This window comes from Chelmon rostratus, chromosome 18 (assembly GCF_017976325.1).
Source record: "Chelmon rostratus isolate fCheRos1 chromosome 18, fCheRos1.pri, whole genome shotgun sequence".
Taxonomy (NCBI): domain Eukaryota; kingdom Metazoa; phylum Chordata; class Actinopteri; order Chaetodontiformes; family Chaetodontidae; genus Chelmon; species Chelmon rostratus.
In genome coordinates, this window is record NC_055675.1 from 4,892,069 (window position 1) to 4,913,757 (window position 21,689).

General features: G+C 44.0%; 1 protein-coding gene across 3 annotated transcripts in view; it reads right to left on the minus strand.

Moving 5' to 3' along the window:
- The window catches only part of disp1 (dispatched homolog 1 (Drosophila)), a 78,539-nt gene that overhangs the window by 7,735 nt on the left and 49,115 nt on the right, over window positions 1-21,689 (minus strand). For all 3 annotated transcript variants that reach the window (XM_041958534.1, XM_041958533.1, XM_041958535.1), the window contains exons 4-6: window positions 17,185-17,911; window positions 867-896; window positions 13-136 (exon numbers count right to left, since the gene is read on the minus strand). In XM_041958534.1, the coding sequence (XP_041814468.1) occupies window positions 13-136; window positions 867-896; window positions 17,185-17,870 (840 nt within the window). In that variant the 5' untranslated portion in view covers window positions 17,871-17,911. The remainder of the gene's footprint in view (window positions 1-12; window positions 137-866; window positions 897-17,184; window positions 17,912-21,689) is intronic.

Genomic DNA, 21,689 nt, shown 5'->3' on the forward strand with positions numbered 1-21,689 from the left:
TATTGTACTCACCAGTAGCGGGTCTGAGAAATCAGGCAGGTCAGGCACCAGGATGCCCACCAGGGCACACACCACAATGAGCACCGTGCACACCCCCAGCACCACCACCGGCCAATCGGCTATCAGCTCAGCATAGCTGCAAACAAAAAGGACTTGAAGTTAGGCAACACAGTGAGGACCACACAGGACCTGTGGCGACAGCTTACACTAAGTTTTCTGGGATTGCAAAGACAGTATATGCCTCCATTATATACACATTCCCTCTCACTTCACCAGTCAAAAAGAACAAATGAAAGCCTGCTGGAACAGGATCACTATTTGGCTGAAGATGAGTAAGCTAAAATTGGTGAGAAAAGGATGAACTTATTCGAAATTATTACATTTGAAGGAAAAAAGGAGACATGATAGGCAAATATTCGATAAAACCTCCTCATTTTCTGCTTTGTTGAAGGCTTTTGCTTCATTTTGAATCGTGTTAGGGTCTGTCTCAGGTCTTGCTGTGTGTACTGAGAGTATCCATCAATATGCAAAACTCACAACACTTGTGAGTTTGGCCCTAAACCTTTCTAAAAGCCCTGAAAAAGCCTTGATCCTCTATTAAACAGTCCCCTGGATTAGGCTTGAGACAGCAGTGTAATGGAGAGATGAGGAGATCCAAAGCTGCTGGTTAACAGAGGCCAGGTACAGAGAGAGAGACGCGCAACTCCCATCGATAACTCTCATGACTCACTACAGAGGAATGACAGCTCCCCGGGAGCAGTGATGGATGGATGACAGAAATAAAGGGAGGAGGAGGAGGAGGAGGAGGAGAGAGCTTTGCAGTCCAGAGCATCAACACAGCAGAAACTGTTTTTGGCAGCTCTTACCTTTTGGGGAATCGAAAGGGCCTTGTAGGGCTGAAAAACAAAAAGGAGGGAGATAAATCAGGTTTACATTTTAAGTCAAAGCAACAGCCAATCAAAAACAGATTTGCAGAGAGTTTTGAGCAAGAGCGCACATCTTTTCTTCATAATCCCCTGTCCTTTTTTTTTTCCCCGGCAGCAGCACACACCTTGGGTACTGGACCACTCCAAACATTAAAACTGACGTGGCTGTCAAAACCACTTTCCACTGAACTTGTCATAATGCTCTTTGCTCTTTCTTCAAATCCCTCTCAGATGGGACACACAGGCGTCCAGTGTTTCTAATACACACGAGCCACACGCAGGCAACTAAGGACATGCACAAGATATTAACATTAACACGGCAGGTTGACACAGACTTGAAAATTCCTGCCTGCCTCGAACTGACCCTGAAGGATTTCTGCCTGAACCCAAATCAAACTTGACTGGGGTGTCAGCTTGATTCAAAAGAAAATCTGATCTCAACCTAAACCCGTGACGCAACGCATAACATCACAAAACCTGTTCAATCTAGTCTGATGAATCAATAAAGAGCTCTATTATACAGCAGGCCACGTCAGCATTGTTGCACACACACAAATACGTACACATTAGAGAGACCTGATTCTCTTATGCACTGTTTCCTGATACTGGGGCATTTGACCCACATCAACGCACACATACACACGCGCAGGATCTATCTGGACTTCTCGTCAGCTCCTCCTGGGAGTGGTGGGGGAGAGTCTGGTATGCCGGGAGCAGCAATCGCCACGGGTGGAGGGGAAGAGGAGGGAAGAAGAGGAAGTGGGAGAATCAGATATGGCCACCTGATCACAGTGGGGCTGCAGGAGATAAATGATACGGACTGGAGGGGTCGGAGGGAATATGAGAACTTGTGTATGTGAAGAGAATACCTGGGGAGGAGTGTGACAGAGTGCCAGTAGATACTGTGCTGTCCTCAAATCTGCAAAGGTCTTGCAGCTCCAAAAGATTTCAGTGTCTTTCCTTTACGCCTGGTATTCTCTGCTAGTCTCGCTTGTGCCTGCAGATCTCAATATGCAAATAAATGAGGCAGGGCTGGGTGCTCGGCTTAAAAATCTCAGAAGTTTTGAAGTTGACAAGGTAGAGGAGAGAGTAGAGTCTTCACTGCACTGGGATGCATTAATAACCACCCGGACGACTCCCCCTCAGACGAAGGGCAGAGACAGCAGATGGGCCACTCCTTGAATTAGACCGACCTTTTCAGACAAACTCTGCCAGAAAAGACATTTGTTCAGACAAACGGCCTGCTTTAATAGCCCTAACTAAAAGCTAAGTACATTTCTCCGAGCATCACAGATTGTATTCATGTCCCCGCTGTACAAAAAGCGGCCTTAATTTACCCCCAAAATGGCACAGAGGAGCAGGAAGTGAGTTCTGAGGTCGCCCTCTGCTGCAGCCAATCAGGTTATTAGCACTCAGGACATCAGTGTTGTGATTTAAGCAACCTGGCAAGAGGGGCCAAAGAGGCTGTTGTCGCATTTTTGCCTGTTTTGCTGTCAAAGTGAAATCTGCGGAATGTTATAATTAGAGGTAATGGGAGGCACAAATGAACTTGGGCTATTGGCGAGGAATTTTACTCCACAGGGGTGGGTTGTAAATCCCTTTTAAAGTTTCACTGGACACATTAACATGACAGCCAGATGTCAAGTGGCACAGTTTTCATGCAGAAGTACACACCGACACAAACAGGGAATGCTTTTAGTTTTGCTTTTCTGGAGATACATACGTGATATAAATGAAAAATTCACAAATTTATAGATTGGAATCTGTTTTTGATACTCTAGCTCTGGGAGACTTGATTGTTGATGGTCTGAAATACTGAATCATTCTTGATTATAATAGTATGACTGACTTCTTCTGTAACACAGACTTTTCCTTTCACTTCCAAAGTGACCTTTAACCTGGTTTATACCAACAATGCCTAATGAAAGCCACATTTTCTCTGCCCTCCTTTGAACCAGTAGCCAAGCAAGATTCAGTAATGCTAATGTAATTCTTTTCACTGCGCTCTGTCTCCTGGCTTTCCATGTATGGCCTTGAACTGCAGACCTCAGGACAAAGAAATGGCCCAAAACGGAGGAGACGAGTTATTGGAAATAGTTGGAATGGAGTCATGAAAGTGCTTTCAGGCATATCTATTTGTCTACTGAAAGGTCTGTGTTGAATTTTGGTCTGCAGCATTTCAATCAGCCAATTGGAAAGACGCACGGCATACCTGAGCCAGCCATTTGGCCCCAGAATGTTTAAACGGCAGAGATGGGACAGATCAAGAATCCATCGAGTTAAAAGCAATAATTCATGGCATTCTCATTCATCAAACTCATGTGACATTTTTGTAGCGATTTTAGGAGATGAATTCAAGATTTGGTAACGTTGAGGATTTTATTTTGGGGTTGAATCTGTCTATAGTCCATAAAACAAGACAAGATTAAACTTTACGCAGAGGGGGTGGTGATGTGGCTGGCGGTGAGCAGCAGTGAGAGGCAGCGTTGACTGATGGTCACAGAGGCTCTAAATTCAGCAGGATGACAACCCACCGCGTCGGGTTTCCTCCCTGACTCTCTGATCACAGAGGCTCATGACACCTCTAAAGCAAACTTGAACGCAGACTCCCTCTCGCTTTCCACATCCGACTCTCCATCTCCTCGCCCGCTCTCTCCTTCTGTGCCTGGCTTCTGCCCTCTCGCCTATTTTCGTTCCCTCTCCCCCGGCCCTGAGTAACCTTTTAGTGTTATTCTGTTTTCCAGAGGGAGAGTGTTTCTGGATCACTGGGCTAATTAATAAGGTAAACATAGACCACCAGCCGCTCACTCAGCGCTGTGTTGACAGAGCGGAGAAACAGAGAAGCAGTTGGGGACTGAGTGTTGGTGTGTGTGTGTGCTTACAGGACCTACACACTGTGCAACTCTGGGCTGTCCCAGATGAAAGTTGGGGTGAAGTTTTTTGGGTGGTGATCCAAAAATGGTGGTCTGAGATTGTACAGCAGCGGCTGATTTAGAGCTTTAAAGCCAGGGGATGCTTGAAATGACCTGATGTGCATCGAGTGCTGTCTGGCCACATCTAAAGGCAGAGGAGTTCGTAACCTTTCAGCCTGTCATCGTAAAGAGGGGCGAGACGTGATGAATAATACAAATGGGACACTTCTCAAAGAGCTCTTCTCAAAGTCATTCATAGGGTTTGTGAAAGTTCCCCAGCTTCAGTGTTGGGAGGGTGCGGGTGGAGATGCTTTCAGGCACTGCAGCAATCAGACAGGCGCTTCATTTCAAGCATACTGACGCCTTGAGGAACAAAAGCTCAAACTCAAAGTTTGGACAGTGTTAGAAACTAGCAAAGATAGCTTTGTTTTTGGTTTTATTGCATTTCCAATAAATTGAAAGTGCTTAGATTAACCAGGCCATCATCACACAATCTGACGGTTTACAGTCAGACACAAGCGTGACCAAGACTTTATTACACGCTTACACAGCGTGACATGTAATAAACCTGTTAAATTGCAGAGTGTAGTCGAATTATGTGTATGAGAGCTAGAGTATCAATGAGATAAGTGTGTATGAGAAAGACACGTGTATACTACAGTTTATTATTTCTGGGGGTGCAGAAAATTGTTTTTATTCTATCTCACTGCTCTTTTAAAATGTAATATTTTCTTCCAACGGATAAAATTTTTTTCCAAGTTTTGGGTGTTTTCCAAGGTCAAAGTCTCTTGGAAGTTTCTGGAAAAAAAAAAACCCTACCACCACAGTACATGTGGTATTGACAACCTTTCCTTTGCATTACTTATACCAGGGAACACAAGATTCTGGAATGGACATTTTTCTGTATGTCCGTGTCTGTATGTGTGTGTTATTGTACAGGAGTATGTGCTTGCGCCAGAGGGGGTTGAGGGTGAGGGTTCAGAGGCGGGTTGGAGGGTGGTGGTGGTGGTGGGGGGGGGTTAACTGTCAACAGACGGGCGGGTAAATATTTCATGAACAAGGCCTTCAAGTCGGAGCAAGAGCAATTAGTGTCACCCGTCAGGCTGCTGGGCCCGCCTCGCCCTGATTAGTGCCTCGCTGGAACGCTGCACACAATTAGAGACTCGACCTAGCCATGAAATAGGTCCAGGCGACCAGCGCTCCCATCCAAGTGACATCATGAGGCTATTTAGGCAGTAAAACACGGCTCTGTGGCTGATAAGTAGGCCTGTGTGTATATTTATACAAAGACTCTTATGGTTAAAGTAGAATACTGAGAGGGGTATTAACAATCCCCCAAAGTGAGCCAAAGTGTACACTAGGAAGACTTTAACAAGACTGTAAATAACAAATGGGCCCATAGGGGGTAGAGAATAAAACTACATCAGTGTTAACGGTTTGTGAAGTACAAACAGTCCAACAAACAACTCGAGTGTTTGAAAATGAACCGTTTACATTTGCCTACATTCACGTGCAGGCAGTGAGGTCCACATAGGGCCTCCTCACAAGTGGGCATATGACAAGTGGGTTTTGTCTAACAAAAAGAATTAGGATGGGGTGAGTGGAGCAGTGTTTCTCTAGACAAGTAATAAAATCCAACAGTGTAAACACTTTTATATCTATAACTCAGTAAATAACAGACATACCTCACAAGAGTGTCAGAAGAAGTGTTAAGTGTAAACTTTGCATATCAATATTTTCTTCAATACATTTCTCCTGACCGTTCCAGCCTCTAAAATGTGACAGGAAGTAACGAAAACAATTTCTCAGAGGAAAGCAAATCTAAAGGCCAACGCTGCAGCAGAAGAGCAGAGATGATAAGCTACATGTTCGGCGGTACATCAGCTTGAGCAGTAACACAGTGTGATTCACAGGGCATCATGTTTCTAACAGGCCTCCAATAAACACCGGAACAGGCCTGTGCTGTTTAAACACAAAGTTTAAATGGAGGTCAGCCGGGGACACTCTCCTCTCATTATCACAGGGGAGAAAGCAGAGAGCCGGAGACATGGGGCATTTCACAGCGACACAAGGCAGCGAACTTCTGCCGTGTCTGTTACCTTTGTGTGTCTGTGTATGTGGCGTCATGAATGAACGTGGGCATGTTTTCATATGTCTGTCATGTCTGCGTGTTATTATAAAGACAAACCACAAGCTTCTCTACATGTTTCCATATTAACATGAACGAGTATAGTGTGAGTTGTGTCGTCTATGAAAATACGATTTCGTTACTTTCATGTTTGGTAGCCACAGCAACAACAACAGAAGAGATTCCTGTCAGGTGAACGCACCTGTCAGCGACATCATCACCCACATTTAGCAGCATTTTGTTTGGCTGGCAAACTTTTTAAAAATCTGGAATTGTCATCAATCTGCACAGAATTCCACTATTGCAGCTTTTTCTCCATTTTCTTTACTTGCAAATGTACAACTGGATGAGAGGAGGATTTCCTCTGCACGCTCTATACAAGATGTCAAGGTGCATCGTGTGGTCATAGCATTTCACTTATATATACACACATATCTCTTTTTAATTATCTATAATCAGGGCTGCAACTAACACTTGTTTTCACTACAGATTATCTTTGCAATTAATTGATTGTTTGATCTATAAAATGTCAGAAACTAGTGAAACATAACATCAAAATTTGCTTAAGCGGTGAACATTCTGAAGCAGTGAAAATGGAAGTCAGTGTGTTTTCATGGCTGCATGTGCGCGTATCCACAGGGGGAGCATGGCCTCTTCTGGCTGCACCTGCCATTCCCCTGAAGTTCTTGGAGGTGAAATACGGGCGCGCAAAAAATTCCGGGCAGACAGGCAGGATTTCAGCACTGTAGCCAATAGTTACAAGCTGTCAGTCAGCGTGACGTCTTTATTGTGGCTGCTCCCCACCTCATCTTTATGGCGCAGAGCTGCGCAAGGTTGTGGGGCAGCTGGGACAGAAACCTCCTGAAACATCTTCACAGAGCAAGAGAATCCCTTTTTAAGTGAGAAAAAACTCATTTAGGATCATATGTTATTGAAACTGCAGCCCTTTATGTGATTAGCACAACTACAAGGCAAAATATAGAGGAGAACTGGTGCCAGCAGGGATCTCCGTTCCACATGAATGAATGTGCCTGGCCAGAAAATCTGAATCCAGAAATCCTTCTTAACCTGCCAACCTTACACTGCATGGTTGAGTGCAACTGTAAGCAAGCCAACTTTAAGTGTGTGTGTGTGTGTGTGGCCAGTGAGGATAGCAGGGTTTGCTAGAAGACCTCCAGAGGTGGAACCAATGGTTTTCACCTGCCACCGCACCAGAGACCCTTTCCCTTCCTCCCACAGGCATCTGTTAATAGCGCTCGTCCGACCGACGCAGACAGCGACACACGGAGCGGGAATCAAACGTGAAAACAGAGCCCCACCTCTCCCAACACAAAGCACATTTATTTTAGACCGGGAGGAAGAACTTGGAAGTTACTCCTACACAGTGAATTCCCCTTTTAGAGCAAATGCACCTCATGAAAACAAGATGAGTCACTTAGGCTTATAAAAGGTTTGTGTAAACCGAACGTTTCGTGCATTAAAAGAGAGGATGCACATCGAGGTTAAGGCAAAGCTTCCCATTTGACAGATCATTTAGCTATTGATCGTGCTGCTGGGGAACAGGTGAAAATCAATATAAAGGCACATCACGATGAGCCACGTCAATATTAAAGGCTGTGGGTCCTTGCACTGTGCAGCCGATACAAATGACCTCAAAGCTAAAAGTCTGCACATAAACCTCAGTGCACTCATTGTTTCCTGTGAAATCCAGCACACTGAAGCCACAGTTATAGTAAACATATACTCAGTCTGGCTGTTGCTGAAGTCATTTATCAGTAGAAAAGGTAGAGAAGGAAAAAGGCGATGTCAAGATTGCTTTGTAGAAGGGTCATTTTTCACTCTGCACTTTCCTAACTCCATTATTACCTCATCGCACTGCACCATCAATCTATTTTCTGCTCTGCTTTTGTTGACGTCCCTTTGTGTCTGACTCAGGGCCGTCTGAGGACACGATAGCTGCAGGGTCACTATTTGTTCTCTTTCCTTCTCTGAGGCACTTTTTTCCTTTCATCATTTGCTAAACTTTATCTGGTAGATTTTTTTTCCCCCACAACATCTCAGGTTTGTCTGGTGATATCGAGACACCTGGTGTAGCTGACAATAGCTCCAGACTCCTTTATCAAGCCTAATTTAAAGGAAGATCAGCTGCATCTCATTAGCAGGAAATGGAACAAAGATGACATTAGATGCTATTTTAACCAACATGATTTTAGAAAACATGGCCCCAGTTGAGGGCCTGAGGCCAGGAGCCTTAATGATGAAGGCTGAGTCAAAACCTGTCCTCCCTACTCCCCAAGAGACTGTGTGTGGGTGTGTGTGTGTATCTATGATAGAAGGGTGAATACTGGGGGTGGGGTGGTCTGGAAAATTCCAAGTGGAGATTCACAAAGTGCAGGAGAGGAAATAGAAGCAGAGAAAAAGGTGATTCATGAGAAACTTTTAAAAGGGGCGTTGGCTAGTTCTGTTAGCTTCAAACAAAGATTCATGTAAATGTGAATGTGGAGAAGCATAAATAAAAGCTAACAGATAAATGCAGTACATACATGCATGTAGAGGGAGCATCAGTTCACTACAAGTTCTTTAAGTTCTATGAACAAACATATAACAACACATGTGAATATGACAGAAAACACAGATGAAAACACACACCATGGGTTCATTCCAGTGAAGTATTCTTAATGGAAGTCAAGCTAAACTTTAACTGAACCTGAACTTAACTGATCCTCCCTTCAAAGCAATATTTCACTTTGACCACTCTAAGTGTCCTGCGGGCCCATAATCAGCCCCCCTCACTCTCCCCTCTGCATAGTTTAGACTGTATATATCCATGCTGTAGCAAAATAAAGAGCAAAATCAACTAATAAATGAATGATTTCTCTTGAAGTCCTAACTAGTAAATAAAAAAGTCTGTTTTACAACCTCCAAGAAGCTCTTAAGAACATCTGGGATTCCCACACCAGCATTTAGAGAACCAGTAATTCACTGGCTGACTGTACTGCTGTTGCACTCACTAATTGATTTACATGTGGTAGAGCTGGTTAGCTTATTTTAGTCTGGTGGTGATGTTTTCGGTCAGTTCGTTTGGAAAAAGAGTAAAGGCTTGTTTGCACCAGTTCATTTTTTTTTTAATCTGTCAGCCTGCTGCAGCCACAACGACAAACAGCTCCTGTTTTTGGAAAAATGTTTGAGCCTCACCTCTCTTGAGGACAGACGCTCAATGTTGACTTGGGTTCTGTTATCCCTTCGGTTTAAACCAGTGTCTTGTAGCAGGCTCAGTGTGTCATTGTGTGCATACAGCTGATAACTGATATTGTTGATAACCAATAATTACAACTCAGTGCAACCAGTCAGTAAAACATTTATTTAACTAGTCTATGAAGGGCACCCCAAATGGATCAAAGAAAATAAAGCCTACAAACCCTAAGACAGTTTGCCATCATCTGGACACATGTAGCAGTTTATCCCCTTCAAAGTGCTCTGATAATCTTAACCAGCCAGCAGCAGCAAGCCATCTTTATCCAGCTGAGGCCTGGCTAGCTGCTCAGTCAGCTTATGAGAAGTTATGACAACGTCATGCTCACACATCAGGCTTTGATCCGGCTTTACGGGACAGCATGGGCCTTTGATCTGGGATGGCTATCTTTATGGGCTTTGCTTCATACTCGGGAACTACACCGTAAGACTGGAGGGGGGGTACAGGAGGGGTACTGACAGAAATGAACATGGCTCCAAGAAAGAGAGCAGGGAAACATAGTACGAGAGCAGAGGGCAGAGACAGCAGGACAACAGTTCTGTGAAGAGGAACAGTCTGAAGCCGTGGTTCCACTGCATGGTATGGCTCGGCTCTGTTAGAAACGCTTTTGGTACCAGGTATTTTTCTCAATGTTGTTTTCCACTGCAGCTGGTTCCCCCTCAGTGGAAGCGGGATTCTTAGCTGATCATAGCGACTCTGGTGAAGCTGACGTGACATCGGCTTCAAATGTGAAAATTAATATTTGATTGGATAGGAGTCACAAAGCAGTTCCTGAGTCCAGTAATTACCGTCTTTATTTCGACTGTGGAGTCAAACATATTTAGGTTTCTCCGGTCATGATGTCTGGTGATACTATTCCAGCTCTTCACAGCGTTTTCCTCACTGTTTCTCTGATGTCCTCTCGCTCTTTCTCTCTGCTCCTGATTCTCTGAATGAAGAGATTATTTCAACCAAACCAGAGTCTGTGATGATTGTTTGGAACAGTGAAAAGGTGAAGCATGAAGGTTTTGGTGACTTATGTTTTGTCCTAGTTGCATTTGACTGAAGTTTGTCTTATGATGATAAAATCACTGTTTCTGTAAATGCAGTCTGGTGGCTTTGGTGAGAGTGGCTGTTTCTGGTTAAACAAAACAGATGCTACTCTATTAAAAAAGAAAAAAAGGTATCTCTGCAGGGATGCTTTCCATAACGTTGTCAGACACATAACCATCTGATCTTGTCAATCTGTCTTGAATAATCCAAAGTCATTTTTGGCCAATTTTAACAGCCGTAGTTTAGTATCGGCTCAGCTCACTTGGAACCTAAACTGAGGAGATACCAAAAGTACTATCAACCGTTTTTGACAATGGGAAACCCAGAAAGAGCGAGTCGGGCTGAGCCGAGCCGTACCGCGCAGTGGAAAGCTGGCAAAAAAAGATGAGTCAGAAAAGTGTGCTAAATATACAAAGACTGCTTCGTAACAACGGCTTCATCCTTTCACTCCGTCCCACTTGTTAAAAAAATGGCTTCAGTCACATGTCGAGAAATGTTGTGATGCCAACTTAACAATTAAAACCCTTTTTTTTTTACATTTAATAGCATTGCTTTTAATATATTTTGGGATGCGATACATACGTTTATTAATTGTATCAATTATTTGGATGTAAATTTGCACACTATTATTATTAATAGGCATATACAGCATAAATTGAATGAAGAGCTTGAATGAATGAGCTGGTATTAAATACATGAGCCATCAGTTCAGCTGAGTTCACTCTCATAATGGCTTTTCTGCCATGATACCACAGACCACAGTCTACTTACATGATCCCGCAGAGCTCAAAATGTGAGCTGAGCTGAAGTTACTCAATAACAGTATAGACTATAAAACACAAGCTGTCTCTCCAGACCAGACTTCAATTATGGAGCAGAGGGAGAGAAGTGGACGGCATTAAAATCACTAACCAGTACATGACATGTTAATACCACTCAACTTTCCCCACATAAGCCAAAAAAAAAACCCAACAAGTCTCTGCAAACGGGAGAGCAGCCACATGCTTGTCAAAGTTCCCTTTAAACCAACATACAGACAACGTATCAAACTATTCCTAAAAACAACAGCAAAGCAACGCATGTATATCACTGAAAATGTCAGCATACATCATCATCATTTATCCCGGGCTAACCTTTTAGCTCTACGTGTTCCCCTACAGTACAGGGAGGATTAGAGAGGATGTTAGTAAATCTCACCCATCCATCACAAAGCCTCCACACAAGCGCCAGGAAGCACAAAATACGAGCACGCTCTTTTTTTCCAGATGCAATCTTCTGATTTCAGCTGAGTTTAACAGCGTGTACTGCGGGCTATTAACTGAATGCTTTGTGTATAAAAAAGTGAGAAACAACAGAAAAAAGGAAGCCTGCAGGCTTTTAAAAGACCCAGATTGCTAGTTTCTGTCATTGCAAATTAACTGTGAGCGTGAAAGGGCCCTAAGGGTCACTTATCATCACCATTTTACAACTAGCAGAGGTGTCTCTCTGAGAAGTGAACGCCCTTCCTCGCACAAAACCTTGCCTTATACTTTAATATCTTTTTCATCAACAGAATAAGAACAGCTCTTAGCCCTGTTCTCTTATTCCTTTTCCTTGCACTTTCTTTGATCTTTTAGCATTCACTGACAGATCGTAGCTTATTCTACTGCTGCACTCATAATGTGCTGTGAAGGACTCGGCTAAATGCCTACAATGTGAGTGTAAAAGTATTTTTAGGCGTCAAAGCAGGTGATGAACGGTTTCCCCCCCGAGGGAAGAAAAGCTCTTTCTGACCTGCTTCTGTTGGTCCTGTGCAGAGGTATGCATGAGGTGAAAACACTGTTCAACACAGCAAACTTTCACTGCCTGAGGCGCTGCAGAGATGATGTGTAGGTGTCTGAGCGTGTGTGTGTGTGTGTGTGTGTGACACATTGAGAGTAGGTGGAAAAAATACCAGCTTCACACTCAGAGTGTAGAGCCTTTAACCGAATCTGTGTGTTTGTGTGTGTTCATCTGTCATAATAAGCATCTCTAATATGTGTGCCTGTGCTCGCTCTGTATCATCACAGGTGTCCTTGATCATCTTTTAAGGTTCTTGAGGTTTTCCTCATTTTTCTGGAGACTTAAGAACGCGAGGAGGAATGAACGTGCACGGTCAGAGTGGCAGGTACGAAGGTAGAAAAGCAGGCAGACCATCCAATCATTTCATCGCCAAATGAAATGATTGGATGGTCTTATTACAGGCCTGCAACAGCCGCTGATTTTTTTCTTGTCAGAGCATATGATTCATTTACTTGTAAAATAATTTCAATAAATAAAACAAAAAATGCTTCTAAAACACATTACCTACATTCGCTTTAATGTCATTATTCCCAATTAACTTTACTACACTTTTTTAATGATACTTCTGAAGGAACACTGTAAATTGCTTTGTACTGGCGAGAGGTGAAACAGTCTAATCATAATGGGCATTTTCCCCTTGATTCAAACCCAATAATGGACTGATTGACATGCTAACCTGAAGATTTTTCCCAGCAAACCTTGCCTGAATATACTGTACCTAAAGGTTGACCCACAGATTTTGTTGTAGGTATCCATCCAGGTCTACAGTGGAAATGCTGCTCTGAAGAGAAGCTGCATAGATCACCATAAAGCACCAGCGGGCCATATTTGGATCTGTTCTATTTGGACGACCCACGGGCCTTGCAAACAGTTGTTATTCTTGATAATGCGCAAAGCCTTGTCAAGCTGACACCCTGAAATACAGAGCACACGGATCGCTTTCAGACAAAGCCTCGCTGACTGAGGCTTGCAGCTGTCTGACAGAGAGCAAGAGATGGAGGAGGCAAAAAGAAGGAGATAAGAGTAAGAAAATGTGGGATTTAATAAGAGCAGCGAACAAATGGCCGCAAAGGTCATGACGCTCAGAACTGTGCACACAGACATGGTTCATCCATCCTACTGATAAAAAGCTGCTAAATAACACGCGATGAACTGCTCCACACTTTATGTTTTCATACAGTTTCTCCATGTGTCATAGCAACCAAACCACCTGGCGCCTACAAATACTACAAAATTCAAACTTGCTCAAGATAATAAAAGCTGACCTTTCCTGAGACTTCGTCGGAGGGAGTGAGAGACAGGAATTCTTGCTATCTGACAAGGCATGAATCTAAACCAAACTTGTGGTTGCCATAAACAACAAGAGCTGTTGCGAGAGGTATCTACGAGGAGGGCAGAAACATTTAGCTCCAGGAGAGCAGAGCGTGAGCGGGGTGGGGGGTTAAATATGCGACGTGACCCCGGATGGTTGAGTGTCAGTGAGCTGTTTGGTGGCTGTTGCAGGGTCATCAGAGGGAGGTTAGTTGAAGCTCAGGTGCCCTGAAGCTACAGCATACTCTGTGTTATGCTCATTCTCTCCTGACACATTCTCATTCAGGACTGCATCTGCCATAAGAGTGCACTTGAAACTGGAGCTCCGGTCTACGTGTGCACACTTAACTACAGATTAACACTTTCTGACTGCATGCTCGGGCCTTAGCTCCACAGCACCGACAGAAAACTAAAAATCTCATGCATTTGTGGACGCCAAAGTTTAACAAGTACTTTTGTTATTTCAGCAGCCTTTAACACACATGCTCAAGCGTAAAAAGGAAACATACAAGGTAAAATCCAGTCCAACACATTCACTGGCACAACTTCTCAAAGAAGCGGCCACAGCACTGGAGAAATGGTATTTCCCCTGCGCTGTGGCTTAAAGGCTTTCACCAGAAGCCTTTAAACCTGCTGGCACACACTGAGCTGACCCGGGCCAAACAGCTGACATCCCAAGGACACACTGTTTCTGTCCGATCTTAAATAATACACATAAAATGGCTGTGAGAGATAATCTTACAGCGGAGACACAGACATGGTCTTAATACTTTAAACAGACCCAGAAAGAAAAAAAGAGATAGATAAAGGATGGATGGCTGAATCTGTGTTTTTAGCCACTCTGTAGAAACTGCTTAGCTGCGCCTCGCCTCTACCAAAGGTTTGGTTTATTTCATACATGGATAAAGACCCAAAGGCTTTTGATCGTTCTCAAAATAGAAACATTAGCAAGCAAAGCACGGGCTAATCTTGGTAAATGGATTAATGTTTTGTGAAGCTGAGAACAGGGGCATAAAAATCCCCTGTTGTGAAACCCACATAAAAAGGTCTCCCTAAAGAGCTAATGTTACAACTTATGAGTGTGTGAGTGAGAGAGAGAGAGAGAGAGTGTGTGTGTGTGTGTGTGTGAGACACAAGTGTGCAGTGATCACAGATGTAATCCCTCGGCTAATCTGTCAGATCACAGCCCTGAGGCAGATCAAACTGATATCTGACACCATCTTGTCTGACTCCATACCCTCAAATTATCGAGGGTATTAAGAATATTATGTATCCTGGTTTATGTCCATGTGTGAGACTGTGTGTGTGTGTGTGTCTTATATTTAACTACCACCAAACTCCAGCAGCTCTCAGCACCGGGATGGAGGACTGGAGGGAAAGGGAGACAAGGTCTGAAGGTTTTGTTAACGTCTGGGTTCAGGGCAAAACTATATGGCCGAGACGGGTCCATCGTTTTTTACGGCTAATCTCACCATCTGACACACACACAAACACACACAAAACACCAGTGTACAGGAAAGGGGGGAGTTGGGGATGCAGACTTGGAACAAACCCTGGGCCTGTAATTCAAACCTGTCATCGCTGAACAAGAGGGACCTGTTTGGTAAATAAGAGCGTGGTTCAACATTAGAGACGCATACGTCCTACGCCACATCTGCTCTCCATTCTGATGTGGAACAAGAGACGGAGGAGGGAGGGACAGAGAGGGAGGCAGACATGAAGAAAGTGTGTGTTAATAGAGTGAGAGGAAAAACTAAGAGAGAGAAAAAAAATGAAAGTAGCAGGGAGCAGAAAAACCCACAGATGCCAGTGAACGCATCTAAATGCCTGCAACACAATCTTGTTTGGCCTCTCTCTCTGCCCACCCAGGGTTTAGTTTGTGCACACCAGGTTTGGTTGTACTTCCCCACTGTGGCTGCACAAACCTCATCTTTCATCGCCACCCACAACGTCCCGCACGCTAATGAAAATGATGAGGGGAGATCCAACTTCATTTGAGTGAGGAAAATTCCACGTCGGGAAGTACGACGAAATAAAGCCTCACGCAAATCGGATTCCCCACAACGAGCTGCTGCCGTAAAAAGGAGCTGACATGAGCAAATAATTACTTCTGCAGAGTTTTCACCTCCTGCCTACCCTTCTCTGTGGAGATGGTAAATATAGGATTATGCAAATGATCGTGCAAGGCATTAAATGGTTCCAGTTATAATGCGGTGGGAGGCCTGTGGTTTTGGAGTAAAAGGGAAAGAACTGACTCACTATATATGGATCACTTGAGGAACTGAAAAGGAGTTTACCAACAAATGACTCAATGCTAACATTCTGTTCGAAGAGCGAAAGCATGGTCGCCACGTGTGTATACGTACACGAGTGTGCCTGATTTCATCTGAAGGTGTCAACTATCGGCCGAAAAACTGTGTCACAGTTCTGCTTCGCGTCTTCACATAGAGAAGGTTCACCTGTCTGCAGAAACCTTCAAGGTGAGAGATTCAACATCATTTGAACTGCATCTTGTAAAGTGTTAGTCTTCCAGTTGAGACACAGCATGCGTGCTATGGTGCAGCAAAGCCTTCACAGCTTATTATGGTTTGTATTTTCTCAAACAGACATACTCACGTTCTTCATTTTTTTGATTTTGGCAACAGTTTTGGAATAAGCACATGCCTGTGTGCTCTTTTTGCACTCCTGCTGCTAGAGACAGCCTCACAGTCAGGGGTCAGATCTGGGTATTAAGGCTTTACTTTGTGAGCAGAAACCAAAATGTGTAGGAGGGACATCTGAGTAGCAAAAGTACCAACAGCTGGTACGCACGCTTGGTCAGATTCTTAGTCTACTTGATCATTTATCTGTTATTTCCTGACTTAAGTCGTAATTTTACTGGATTTTATGTAGTTTTTTATGGGTAAAAATAAACAGTGATGTATTGTGAGGATTCAATTATTTGTTTTTTAAAAAAAAGAAGTTTATAGTCCTCAAAGTGAGGACTTGAAAAAAAAAGAATTGAAAAAAGTACCCAATTGGGACCATTATCAAAAAATCTTGGACAATACCAAGCCCTAGTGTGGGTGGTACCTGTGTGGTAGCATTTGTTTTTTGTCTGCTAGAAAACGAAAAAAAAAACTAATGGTTGTTGCCGTCTCATGGCCTCTTGCTCTATTTTTCCAGGGAAAACCTACTATGAGGAGTTTGAAAGGCAAAAGTAGAAAAGTTCATTCATGTAGTCCCAAAACCACAACTCTTGTATTTGCCTGAAGGGGCAAAGGGCTCATTACTGAGTAGCATCAGTCAGTGACAGTGGCAAACGTTCATTTGTTGTAATTCTTCCAACATGGTGGTGCAACTCCTGTAACTATTGTTGGTGTCATACCATGACAGGCCTGTATTCGGAGGAAACTGTTGGTGAAATAACATTCCTGCATGGTCCCTAACATCCGTAACCACTGCTGCATTCCAGACCTAACGCGATCCCTAAACATGGATGTGACACGCTATCAAGCATGAGGGCACAGAGTGGGTTATGGGGGGGCTGGAGGGCTACGAGAGACCCTCTGTTGCTCAGTTTGGGCAATGCATACACAATCTGCTGCACACATACAAGCAAACACAAAGAAACACAGGAAGTACTAATGGACGCACACTAAGACAAAAATGTTGTCTTAGACTCTTACTCAGCTAAATTAGTTGAACATTTCAGATCAGGGAAATACCAGAATGCTATGCCAAAGCACACCATGTTTGGCACACAGAGTAATAATAAGTGAGATCTCTGAGAACCCTGTGAAGCACTTCTCTCCCACATACCTGATTCCAGGAGTCTGGTTCTGGAGGTGCTCCTGCCAGCGCTGGTGGTGGTGTTGATGGAGACAGAGAAGGGAGGACTGGTGAGGCGAATGTGGATGGGGGTGAGCGTACGTGCAGGCAGAGAGGCAGCACGGGCAGGATGAAGCGGTCCCAGGGTTGGGGACGGAGCCGGGCCCTGGGCCTGGGCCCGGACCCTGGAAGAGCGGGCACTCCGGCTGTCCGCAGGGGCAGCACAGGGTGGAGTGGAAGTGACAGTGCTGGCAGCAGAGCGGCGGGGGCTGGAGAGGAGGGCAGGAAGAGGACGGGGAGAGGGTGGAGGGAAGGTGGTGTTTGGTCAGCCTCTGGGAATCGATGACGGCGGGGGAGGAAGAGGCAGCGGAGGATGGTTGAAGGTTCCTCAGGGAGCCGTTCTGCTTGACCACGCCACCGTTTTGGCTCGGCCTGTTCGTTCTCTGGACAACATGAGACCTCTGCTGCTTCTGCTGAACTTTACACTCTGCGTCCTTCACTGTGTCATCTTCTCCGTCTGCTGCAGGGCAGTCGCCACCGGATGCAGCTGTGAGAGGGTCCTTGCCGCCGCTGACTGGCGTGCTGATGTTTGAAGGGGCACTTCCGTTGGCACCCAGAGGATGGTGCCCTCCGTTGCTGAGGGCCAGAGGGTCACCACTTGCATCGCTCAAGGCCATGGTCCTCTCCCAGCGGGCCTGGTAAGGACACTGTCACTCCTCTGAGGGACAAGAAGACAACAGACAGAGAGGTTTAGGTTCTGTTTAAGTAGGTTAAATGCTACAGGAGGGCAATCAATGTGAGCTGTGAGTCTAATAATACTAAAACAAAAATCTTCTTGCACTATTGGATTTATAAAGCACTGTCAAAGCAAAGCCCTGCGTTTAAGAGTTGTCTTCCTGCTTTCATGTTAAAAGAACAGTTGAACATTTTGGAAAATGTTTCGCCATTAAACACCAATCTCTGCTTTGTCCACTGAACAAGAAGCTACAGAATTAGCTTAGCTTAGCATAGTGACTGGAGGCAGGGGGAAACAGCTAGCTTTGCTGAGGCCGAAGGTGAAAAAGTTCTTCTTCTTTTTTAATCTATACAAAACCAAAGTTCTGTGGTTTAAATGTGGAGTTATGTGCTGGATTATTTCTTGGCCAAGAGGCCGTCTGGAGTCTTATCGTCACCGTGAGGTTACCATGCAACCAGCAGAGACTCCAGGTAATCACTGCTTCCTGGCAAGAAATAGTCCAAAAATCAAAAGCACAACTAGTTGTTTTTACACATACTGGCTTTTGTATGGATTAGCAAAAAAAGGATATTATGAATGAATTCAGGCAATTACTAATCTGATAATAACTAATTGAAGGGAGCAGAACAAATAATCAGCGATCCTATTCCCATACCGCTGGACAGGACACAGAGGATCACAGCACCACATCCAGCTAAAATGACGGTAAGATGCTGTGCACGTGTGATCTGTTCATCTGGTATCTCAGTAAAATGAACAACTGAGTTTGAATGTAATACAACAGGGATGTCTGTTATTTTAGACTGGACAGTCTCATAAAAAGCCCCAACAACAAACCCTCAGAGACTGAGCAGGAGAGCCGTTTCCATTCAGAATGAGTGGCGCCAAGCGGGTGAGAAAAATGAGAGGGCTGAAAGCTGAGTTCCAGGATAAGCGCACACTCAGCCAAAAAAATGTAAAAAAAATTAAGTTGTTTCGCAAACTAAGGAAACACACTAATGGCACTATAGATGCAAAAACATTCATATAAAAACTAACCTCCTTAACCTCTCAGAAGTAGCATTTTAAACTCTGATTTCTCGACACATGATGATGGATATTTGACGCGCAGTGTGGACTTAACACAGACGTAATGACGATCCCATTCTCCAGAGTCCAGTTTGCCAATCAAGCTTAACAGAGAAGCATCATCAAGGCTCGAATTTATCTTTGTCACTGTGTGTGAAGAGCAAAGACTTCTATCTTGGTGCAGATAAAACATGTTGACCCCTGTTCATTTCAGCTGTTCAATTCTAATTTTCAACCCGTACTGTGAGTTTAAAAGCTTCACAAATAGATCACGTAAAGGTAAATGATGAAAGTGGAAATGAAAAGCAGTGCTGAAACTGCAGAACAAAATGCCAAGGTTATCTTGCAAAACAAAGAAAAACAACACAGGCGCCTCCCTGTTAGAGTCAGATAGGGAGGAGTTTTTTGATGATTAACTGAATCACCACTGAAATATTTGGCAAACGGCGCTAATTTTCTATCATCTCACTGGAGTCACAACAGTCACATCAAATAGTTTCCAGATCAATATGATTTACGGAGCGTGGATGAGACCCGGCGTAAATCTTCAGTGTTTGTATAGATTACAAAGCATGAGACAGTCCTGCATTAGGAGGCTAAAAAAATGGTTCCAACAGAGTGAGAAAAAACAGAAGGTTCACGTTATGCTACAGTTTCAGCCCCTATATATGCTTCGGCTTAAATTACAAAACACTCACAGGAGACCGCAATGTGTAAATGTGATTCTGTGGGGTATTTTAGCAAAGCGGGGGGGAAGGGAGTGAGCGGCGGGAAAAAAGCAAAAAAAAAAAAAAAAAAGTGTCTGCGGCTTTATGCCTTGATATACTTGACACACTTCAAACATGGTTGAGCTGTGTTTCACAGGTAATGCAGGGTCGAGGTGGGCTGTGCTGCTGGAACAGAGCCCCAGAAACAAGCCCACGGTGGAAAGAAAGATGACAGGAGTGAACTAATCCTACTATAAGGCTGTAGTGTGTGTGTGTGTGTGTGTGTGTGTGTGTGTGTGTGTGTGTGAGACAGAGAAAGAGTGAGACAAAGATGGAACAAGGGTGTGTTTCTTTAAGGGTGTGTTTCTTTAAGACAACAAGTTGTGTAGGTTATGAAAAAAGTATCTGAAAGGCAAACTAACGCTGAAGCATTTAGTTCATTAATCAAACTTGGTAATTATTTTGATAATAGGTTTTAACTTTTACAGTTTTTACAATAAAAACAGTGAAACTCATGCAGCTTCAGCTTCGCGAGTGTTTCACGTCTCTACTGTCACTATGAATAAAGGTTAAAAAGACCCAAACACTGATTATGATTACAACCCGACAGTCTAATTCTCACTTTCTGATCATTTGTTTAGTAATCCACATGAAACATTTATTTTAATCATCAATTTATCTGTCGCTTATTATTTTCAGTTACTATCACTATATGAAAACTTTAAAAAAAATACTGAAAAATGCCCATGAGATATAAAAACTTGTATAGCTAATTGTTTAAGCTCTAATATGATAAATGGATGAAGTTAAAACAGCTATACAACTTGGAACAAACCAGTCAAGATGTTTAAGGTAAGTTGCAGGATTGGTCTGACATTGTAAACATGTCAGGGAACTTTTTCTAATTCCCCTGTGTTGAACCTCTACATGTCACATCTTTCACTTGGCATCAGCACGCACTGCGAATAACTCCTCTCTCTCTCGACGCATGAAGACAGAGCCAAGACTCTGCTATCTGTGCCATCAACTGATAAGCCCTGAAGCGGAGGCTGGTGACGTGGAACATGTTTCAGATGCTGCAGACCTAAACTGATTACTGTAGTGCTTAATAATGCACCCATATCCTGTAAAATATGATTCCTCTGTACTGTCACAATGCCCACTCAACGTCACTTTGATCTCATCTCTCTGATTTGTTCTACATTTTTAAAGAACTTGAAATCTTAAGTTTAGTCTGGAATACCTAAATTTCTTAAATACATACCTTGAGTTTTGCCATAACTGTTTTTTTCACCATCACAACCTATGCACGCACACACACAAGTTTTCCTTTCACCCACACCATGACCCCACAAAAATATTTCACCGCAAAATGGATGTGCTTGCGTTCGAGCGCCAAGTGATACATCACACTGGCCTGTTTTTCCCATCCGACACTGAGCGAAAGACACGCGGCGTATGTGACCAATGCGCTCTGTGACACCTCAACATGAGTGAGCGGTGAAACATGAGCGCAATGGCCCCGACGGGTCAGGGGTGGCTGGGAGGACGGGGCCGCGAGGAAGAATAACTCCGGAGCCCGAGGAGCTCAGAATAGCAGAGGACTGAGGGAAACCCAGATGAAGTCATTAGTCTGGCTCCCACAGCTGTCAGCCTGTAATGACTTCAAGAGGCTGGATGGAAACGCGAAAGTTTAATGCAGATCTCGGATAAAATAAAAGACGTGTCTAGCGAACGAGGCGCAACCGAGCGTGTTTTCTGCTGTTTGCGTCTAAAGGAATTTAGCTTCAGCTTCGTGTGTGCGCATGAGGGTGCGTGTGTGTGCGCCAGAGCATTGACAGGCAGGTGAGACATCTGGGGCAGACTGTGCGGACACAAGCAGGGTCTTGTGTCTCTCTTCAAAATGAAAGCTGACAGCTGGACCGAGCAGCACCATGAACCACTGGAATACGGCTCAAAAAGAGCTCCCACCTCTCCATCGATTT